The sequence below is a fragment of the Electrona antarctica genome, assembly GCF_951216825.1.
Source record: "Electrona antarctica genome assembly, chromosome: 13".
Taxonomy (NCBI): Eukaryota; Metazoa; Chordata; class Actinopteri; order Myctophiformes; family Myctophidae; genus Electrona; species Electrona antarctica.
This window is the reverse complement of record NC_136794.1, coordinates 40,050,155-40,060,014: the sequence shown is the minus strand read 5'-3', so window position 1 is coordinate 40,060,014 and position 9,860 is coordinate 40,050,155. Positions and strand designations below refer to the sequence as shown.

The window sequence follows — 9,860 nt, the reverse complement described above, 5'->3', positions numbered from 1 at the left end:
TATCTAAACGGGTCCAGGCGTGCCCACACATTTTTTTTACTTCTATAGGTCTACTTTTAAAATGACCAGTCCAGCTCTTCAAGATCTACCCACCAAAGAAATATTATCCCATTGCTAAAAATATGTAAATAAAAATCACACCCGTGTGAACTGAGTGGTGTAAGGTTTTATATAGCATGATCAGCTGTGGTCTGACGTAATGTCTGACGTAATGAAATAAGGTAAGGTATTATGTAGCCTGATCAGCTCTGATCTGACGTAATGAAATCACACCCGGATGTGATTTCACAACTGGCTTTTTCTGTGCAGAGAAAATGACCATGGTTGCTACGGTCATCCAGTTCACCCGGGTGTGATTTAATTACGTCAGAAATTATTTTGAACATAGCAACCATGCTCATTTTTTTCTGCACACAAAAGCCAGTTGTAGGAGTGGTTTACACCACTCAAAAATATATATATATCTGACGGAAATATACCTGAATAACGGAGCTGCCGTTACACTGAATAATGTGTTTTATTAACTGTACAATAATGTGAAGACATTGAGGGCTGGATAATGAGCCTATATAGACCCAAGGAAGAGTACTTATGAATAGTCTGTGTGGAAGTGTGGAGGCAAGTGGAGTGCTGGTGTCGTATATTGGAACCTCATTTCATTAATATAGCCTAATAATGTTAAACTAGACAGACTAAATTGTTTCACATCTAAACTAGTAGGCCTGACCAACAGGACGTGTTTAGACAGACGCTTAGGCACCAAACCAGAGTGTATGGTAGAAACCAGATACAACACTGGTAAGCTCCATCCTAGCAAACACACACCACGTCGAGGAGTTTTGTGATTTGTTATATATATATTTCGAGGAATGTCATGTGTTCTACCTGCACAGCCTGTGATCTACTGGTCTGGTAGATCGCAATCTACCTTTTGGGCAACGCATTAAGTTACGACAGGGAGAGTTGGCCCAGGGTGTCGTCCAGGCTGGGATTTGTGGACTTTGCTGGATAGAAGTCTTCCAGGGTGATCCGTGTGTTCCAGCCTTGGTTCAGAGTGAACTTGTAGACACTTACGATGAGAGCAGGAAACATCTCCATCAGGTCAATGTCAGCAGCAGCCCCAGCACTGTAAACACACACAGCAGTGACCACTGAACAGAAACAGAGTACAGCCATATATACACTCAGTTCAAAAGGCACAGCACCAATAAGAAGTCCTTGTGGTCTTGTTTCCATTTAGGCCCTATGTGCAATCAATTCATAGACATGACATGAGCATGCACATACACAGCATGTAATTCAGACAGGGCATTAGTCCGACATGCGTCCGCATTAGCTTATTTCCGATGAAAAAAAAAAAACCCAACCCCCATTGAGGACTTATGGTAGGGGAAATAGCCAATAATGCACTTTTGCACAAAATAACACCTGGACCTCTTTGGTGGGGACGTAACAGCTACAAATAAAGGTAAGAAAGCATTCTAGTAAAATTATTTTTAGCTGCACCACTTTGTGTTTTGTTGTGATCAAATTCAACGTACTGGTGCTGATGGAGATTGCGTATGAAGCGCAGCAGTCCAAACACATCATCATGGTAGGGAAACCTCTTCCTCCTGTTGTCCATCTCCTCAAACACCTCCTGTGGCAACTGGAAAAACACACAACTTCAACATGAAACGGACCTGTTGTCTAATATACACACACATACACACCTGAACCCTACATGATTTAGTCTCTAATGGACACAAAGACACACCTGAACCCCACATGATTTAATCTCTAATGGACACACCTGAACCCCACATGATTCAGTCTCTAATGGACACACCTGAACCCAACATGATTTAGTCTAATGGACACACCTGAACCTTACATGATTTAGTCTCTGATGGACACAAAGACACACCTGAACCCCACATGATTTAGTCTCTAATGGACACACCTGAACCCCACATGATTTAGTCTCTAATGGACACACCTGAACACCACATGATTTAGTCTCTAATGGACACACCTGAACTCCACATGATTTAGTCTCTAATGGACACACCTGAACCCCACATGATTTAGTCTCTAATGGACACACCTGAACCCCACATGATTTAGTCTCTAATGGACACACCTGAACCCCACATGATTTAGTCTCTAATGGACACACATACACACCTGAACCCAACATGATTTAGTCTCTAATGGACACACCTGAACCCTACATGATTTAGTCTCTAATGGACACACCTGAACCCCACATGATTTAGTCTCTAATGGACACAAAGACACACCTGAACCTTACATGATTTAGTCTCTAATGGACACACCTGAACCCCACATGATTTAGTCTCTAATGGACACAAAGACACACCTGAACCTTACATGATTTAGTCTCTAATGGACACACCTGAACCCCACATGATTAAGTCTAATGGACACACCTGAACCCCACATGATTTAGTCTAATGGACACACCTGAACCCCACATGATTTAGTCTCTAATAGACACACCTGAACCCAACATGATTTAGTTTCTAATGGACACACCTGAACCCAATATGATTTAGTCTAATGGACATACTGTATATGTGGACATATATGTGTATATTATACACGGTTACCATATCGTTACACATCGTTACACATGATTTAGTCTAATGGACTACAGTATACATATGATTTAGTCTGAAAACCCACCTCTTCAGACTCCATCTTAGCCTGTAGCACTTGCCCTAGCCCCGACGACCGTACAGGCGTATATATGCAAAGGCTCAACTTTTGGGCAACCCGCATTTTATGTAGACATAGCACTATATAGTATGCATGCATAGTTTCATTATTTCACTGTTAGGTTCTTATCTTATGTATGATTCACTATTCTTATGTACTGTATAGGATGTATTACCATGTTTTTTGTTCTTGCTTATTGTAAGTCGCTCTGGAATAAGTGCTAAAATATGCCTATGCCACATGTGTATTTTATACTGATTTAGTGTAATGGACATGTGTACGTATATTATGAACATGATTTAGTCACCTTGTGTTTCATGGTGTGTTTCCATGTGCTGAACAGTCCCTCCTCAGCACACTGGTTCCACACAGCCATGACGTTGTGGCGCTCAGGGTTTTCATAGTGCTTGTCGATTTCCTTCTCATTCGCAACCTTTTGCAGGAAATCAATTCTCCTGGAAGAATTTACAAAACAAAGACATATTGTTCAAAAAAGAAAACATCATGTTGGTAGAAAACTTACTGTTGGATCAAAAGGTTTACTTTAAAACCATGTTTGGGGCATGATATTATTGGCAGAAATCAATAGCCAAATTAGCTGATCTACAAGCTCCAAACGTGTTGTGACCCGTTGTGAGCTGGTAGATGTGCTATTTATTTAATTTGCACTGTTGAAACCAGAGCTTAAGAGAATAAAATGAGCTGTGGTTGTGATTATGCCATGATATGAAGTATTGATTAAAGCTACTACTACTACTACTACTACTACTACTACTACTACTACTGTATGTGTAATGGAACATATGTACTTATTTCTAGTACGTTTTGTTTGTCCAGAAGTAGGGATGAGCCAAGCAATCCTCCACTTTAGGTCTTTTCTTTGGGTCTTCATGGATCATCCTCTCGATGAGATCCTTGGCAACCACATCCTGAACGTGATCCAGGTTGTAGATTCCATCGTAGATGTTGGTTTCACATCTAAAGTCATCACCAAAGGGATGGTGTCCTCCAGATAGGATGTAATACATCAACATCCCAGCCACCTGAAAAAAGGAGCATGGATTTTTATATTGTTCACATTTATTGAATTGTTCTCACTCAGATTTTCGTTTTTATTAACCTGGATATCAGCACTTCTTTTAGCAATATCACTGTGAGCAGGTATCGTCTCCTTTGCCTTCCAGCATCTCGTTCCTCTATTGATTGTGTGGAGGGTTGTTCGTCCTTCCTGCAATCGTCTGCTTATTCCAAAATCTGCTAACCTTGCTTTATTTTTAACATCTATAAAGCAAATTGGGTAGATCAATACAATAAACAGTGTTTACTATTGATGGAAATTACATGAATTATATGTTGTTTCATTCTCTGAAACTGTAGGATATGCTCTTAATCTATTCTGTATCTTACCAATCAAGACATTCTGGGGCTTGATATCCCGGTGGAGAATTTGAGGATACTGACAATGAAGAACATTTAAGCTATTGAGAACCTGCTTTGCAAGACCCTTCATTTCACCAAGGCTGTCTTCAGTGAAGTTATCTTTAATGTATTCTTCCAGTGTGTATTCACATAACTGAAGACCAAGGTATCCAAAGTTCTCATCCTCTGCAAAGTCGACATATCGTACAATCGAAGGATCATCAAGCTCTGGAAGACGTAAAAATCCTTCCTCATTCTTCAGCACATCGCAGTTGGATATGGGCATTCTCTTAACTGCAACTTCAGTGCCGTCATGTCTTAACCCCAAGAAGACCTCAGTTCCATCACTTCCCTTTGCAATGCGGAATTCATTATCTTTCACAAACACAATACTCCCAACTTTGATCACTTTACTTTCATCTATGTCTGCCAGCTTCTCTAACTTTTGCTTCCATCTTTGACTGATTGGGTGCCATTTCCGTGGTTTTGATGACACACTGGCTATGGGATGGATAGGTTGTGGTTTTGGTGACACACTGGCTACGGGGTGGATAGGTTGTGGTTTTGGTGACACACTGGCTACGGGTTCGATAGGTTGTGGTTGTGGTGACACACTGGCTACGGGGTGGATAGGTTGTGGTTTTGGTGACACACTGGCTACGGGGTGGATAGGTTGTGGTGTTGGTGACAAACTGGCTACCGGGTGGATAGGTTGTGGTGTTGGTGACACACTGGCTACGGGGTGGATAGGTTGTGGTTGTGGTGACACACTGGCTACGGGGTGGATAGGTTGTGGTTGTGGTGAAACACTGGCTACGGGGTGGATAGGTTGTGGTGTTGGTGACACACTGGCTACGGGGTGGATAGGTTGTGGTGTTGGTGACACACTGGCTACGGGGTGGATAGGTTGTGGTGTTGGTGACACACTGGCTACGGGGTGGATAGGTTGTGGTTGTGGTGACACACTGGCTACGGGGTGGATAGGTTGTGGTTGTGGTGACACACTGGCTACGGGGTGGATAGGTTGTGGTTGTGGTGACACACTGGCTTCGGGGTGGATAGGTTGTGGTTTTGGTGACACACTGGCTACGGGGTAGATTGGTTGCACATGTGAACTTTCAGTCAGACCAGATTCCTCAACAGGAACCGTTGTTGGCTCATCTGCATCAACATGAACTTCATCTTTCAGCTCCTCTTGCTTTATTTTTTTTCTCCTTCTCCTCTTCTTTTTGGTTCCTGACAGCTCTGTGTTGGCAGTTGTGGAAACATCACGCTCTGAGATTGCCTTGTTTAGGCACTTGTGCAGTTCTGTTAGCTCTTCTTTCAGTTCGTCATCCATTCTCAATTCTGCATAATATGCAATTATATCCTCAGGCACATGATCTATTCCCACTGATGCAAAGATGTCAGTGGCATGTTCACATGGAAGCAGGTTTGCCAGTATGCCATATGTAAACCTTCTCACATCAGAGGAGTGCTCTTTCTTCACAAAAGGAACAATCTCTGTGACCAATGTAACCATGAGGTTCTGATTCCAGTCATCTTTAACTTCAGTTTTTTTTGCGATCAAATATAGTGTCATCAGAACTCTATGCTGTATTTCAGGAAATGTAGTGCTTGCGGAAAGGAGTTTCAGCAGCTTGGGGATCATAGACAGTGATACCTCACTGGGTATCTCTTTCATTGCGCAGAAAACTATAGATACATTTTTAACAACTATTTCCTGTTGGCGTACATTGACATTTTTTGAAAGTAACTTTGAAAGTGCATTTTCAATGTAGAAGTTCACCTTGTCATTGTCCTTCAACCACTTAATACTTCTCTGACGATACTCTTCTCCTGTTGGTCCGGTAACAGTAAAGAGAATCTCAATCATGGTCAGTTGGGTCTCAGGATCCTCCTCCAGCATATAACGATCAAACATGCTGAAAACTTCTGTTGGTGTTTTCTGTGCTACAGCAATAAATATGTCTATAACATGTTTTTTTTTAGAATAATAGTCACCGTCGCTCAATGCAAGCTCATGCATCATGTCAGATATTTGTAAATTTAAAATAACATGAGCAGGATGTTCATCAGAGAATGGATGTATCAACCCTCCAGCTTTGACTAGGACTTTCACAATATCACCTCTCTTACTGATGGAAGCAACCTGAACTGGTGTCATAGCGCGGGGACCATTTGCAAGGAAATCTGGATTTGCTCCTGCTTTAATCAGTTTGTGCACAAAATCAAGTGGTGTTTTGTAAAAGGGGGCATAATGCAGAGGGGTCCAGTTTTTCGTGGATAACTGATCTGGGTTTGCACGCTCTTTCAGAAGGAATGCAAAAATGTCGTCCTTGTGAAATGCCACAGCAGCACTTAAAGGACATATATGACTGTTGAGCTCTTTGCATGGGTAAAGGCCATTGATGTCTTTGCCTCGGATTGATTTCTTGAACTTCTTGAGGTCGCCACTCATAATGAGCTGTATTATGGGATGTGTTTCTGTTGGGACAGATGTGGTCCCTGGTGGAACCTCTCGGAGCTCATTATTCATGCTCTGTGCTACCGGATCCATTTCTTTGCTTCAGAATAGCTGTGGTTGGACGAAGAAAAAAGTGTTCAATACAATTATTCAAACATTGAATATGTATTTAAATTAAGCTCCACAGGCGTCAGTGCTCTACAAGATGGGTTTGTTTTAGAAATGTGAGGTTGCTGTGTAATCATTGGTGTAGATTAAGTACATTTACGGAAGTACTGTATACCATTTTAAGCACTTTTACGTAATTTGAGCATTCATTTTATACTTTATTCTTCTACTCCACTACATCAGAGAGAAACATACTGACTAAGTTCAGAGTTACTCTGCTTGTGTAGAATATTATTACCAGTAAAACGCCTTAAAGCCAAGGCGAGAAGCGACCGCAGGTCTGAAGCAAAGGCTGTGCAAAGCACACGAAAATATACACTTCACAGAGTATAGACCACTTGGAATTATACAAATCGTTTGAGGATTGACAGAGTCTGGCACGAGTGAAATCTCAACTTTGTGTGTGTGTGTGTGTGTGTGTGTGTGTGTGTGTGTGTGTGTGTGTGTGTGTGTGTTCTTTATAATCTTAATACTTAGGCACAATCCAACTATTTTACAAGAACAATCTTGATGTAACTAAGAGATTCGACGAGTTAGCTATATTTTATATACAGAGATTTAGAAAGAATAAGCAAAAGTCGTGATGCGTCATTTCCTGGTTTAATGCGGGGTCGCTTAGCACTCCGCTGTTTGTATTCGGAGCTGAGTAGCTGACACTTTCTGGAGGGGGGGCGGTGGCTTTACAGGCTTCTGCCGGCGTGTGTGTGTGTGTGTGTGTGTGTGTGTGTGTGTGTGTGTGTGTGTGTGTGTGTGTGTGTGTGTGTGTGTGTGTGTGTGTGTGTGTGTGTGTGTGTGTGTGTGTGTGTGTGTGTGTGTGTGTGTGTGTGGTGGCAAAACACGTGTCGCCCATCTCTGTCATTTCTTGACCTTTTTGGACTCGGGGCGGCTCGCCGGAACCGGGCCGGTACCCTGGGCGGCGTGGGCGCGTTCGCACGGGTGTGATTTTACTTATCTACAAGCTGTGCATTGTGATGTGACACATTGTGAGGTTGTAGATCGGCTATTTTTGAAAGATTTCTTTAACTTATCCTGAACATCTTTGGGACATTATGTCCTTTTTATATCTAGTACTTTTTACTGTAGGTACTTTTAGTACATATCAATGACGATACATGTATAGTTTTGCTCAAATAACAATTTAAGTACATTACTTTTACTTAGTAGGCTAGTATTTGTTCATAGATTTTTGTTTTATTTAAGTAAAAAGTATCAATACCACAGAATACTTTCTCCACCACTGTGACCCCTTTTCCACCGGTTGGTTCCCAATGTTGGTTCAGTTCTTTTTGGTTCTTCCATGAGCCAGAGCTCCAAAATTGGAACGTTAATTATGAATTGAGTGGGAAAAACTATACCTGTATTAAATTGTTTATAAGATTTATTTTGCACATTTTCCTATATAATGCCTTATTTGCATATTATTTAAATTTTAAAATTTGTAATACAACAAATCATTGTCTTCGTGTAAGTAATCAACCCGGGAAATGTCATGGTGATAACAATCTAATCTAGGTAGGGTTTTTCCCCCACTCAATTCATGATTAATGTTCCAATTGTGGAGCTCTGGCTCATGGACTAAGAACCAAAAAGAACTGAACCGGTTCCTATTGGGAACCAACCGGTGGAAAAGGGGTCTGTGTGTAACATGTCAAGCAAGTTCTACATACTTGAAATATATGTTGTATCAGACCTGCCTCAACCTCTCCAACCAGATGAGATATCCTACAGTAGGCCTAGGTTCACCAAGTGAATGTTGGTTGCAACTATTCTTTCTGTCCCACAAAATAACCACTATAAAAATGAATCTATATCTTTATGGGCCCTGCATGTGTTTACAAGCCACTTGGATTAGATACACAGTCTGTCAGGAGTTTCAATGGCTGCACTTGAAATACATGTCCAAAGTCTCTTTATGGTTATGAGTTTAAAAAGCAGGTGGCTTGCGCACATCCAGTTCCTGGCTGGTGCTGGACAAAGGTGTTGTGTAAAGGGTTAACACTGACAAAAGGTAGATACATACAGGGAAGAGTTGTCCGCACACAGGCTTTGCTCTAGTGGTGTTTTATTGTTGTTAAAACACCATAAATTAAGTAAGGTACCCACATCTCTATATGATGTGGACATGGCCACTAATCAGACCCTTTTGGGTATCTATTCAAGATGAAATTCTGAAACTGATCGGAATTAGAATACCATTAGATCCAATTCACTACATCTTAGGGGCAGACATAATTACCATACTAACTAAAAGTAACAAACATCTAGTACGAGCCTGGCTCTATGCTGCTCGGCTGTCAATCCTTCATAAATGGATAGATGACAGCCCTCCTAGTGTTATATTCTTCACTTGCACAATGTAGCAGGCGGGACTAAGGGGGACTTCCTGTTGGGATATCATATCAAGTGTTTTCTTCCTGTCCATCGGGAGTGCATGTAAGTCAGTCATTTTCTACGGACAATTATAGTATTTTCTCGTCACTTGTAATTTTTTAAATTACGTTTAAAAAAAATGTATTCATATGGTTCATTAATTTACCATTCGTTTTTATCGTAATGTTTTATTTAGGGGTTTTTTCTCAAGGGGAAAGTTGTATGCTCCAGTGCAGCAGCACAGACAGGCACTGGAGCATACAACTTTCCCCTTGAGAAAATACTATAATTGTCCGTAGAAAATGACTGACTTACATGCACTCCCGATGGACAGGAAGAAAACACTTGGGTGATATCCCAACAGGAAGTCCCCCTTAGTCCTGCCTCCTACATTGTGCAAGTGAAGAATTATGGTTTGAAAAAGTGCTACGCTTAATGCCATTGGAGAGGCTCTCATGTGTCCTACGGGGCAACCTGGCCGAATTCGTCGAATCATGGCTGCCTCTGGCGCCTCATATAGGGGATGAGTGGTCAAATGTTATGTGTATTGGAATGACCGAGGAGGCCAGTTAGACGACTCACCAATGAGGAGGTCAGACTTACATAATCTAAAAGATGATGGTGGCAGCTATATTGTGATTTCTAATATACTCAATTTGGTGTGAAACTCTAAATAGGTACTTATGATTTGTATATACTTTCTGTCCTTATGCCC

At 41.4% G+C, this 9,860-nt stretch overlaps 1 protein-coding gene across 1 annotated transcript; it reads right to left on the bottom strand.

Annotated features, from left to right (window-relative positions):
• Positions 1-939: 939 nt before the first annotated feature.
• On the bottom strand, positions 940-6,064 carry LOC306934966 (uncharacterized protein; the record flags this gene model as incomplete). Its single annotated transcript, XM_079517788.1, has 6 exons — positions 940-1,126; positions 1,542-1,648; positions 3,029-3,176; positions 3,544-3,764; positions 4,211-4,492; positions 5,930-6,064. 6 exons carry the CDS (start codon positions 6,062-6,064, stop codon positions 949-951), a joined length of 1,071 nt encoding a protein of 356 aa, XP_079373914.1. The 3' UTR covers positions 940-948.
• Positions 6,065-9,860: the final 3,796 nt, after the last annotated feature.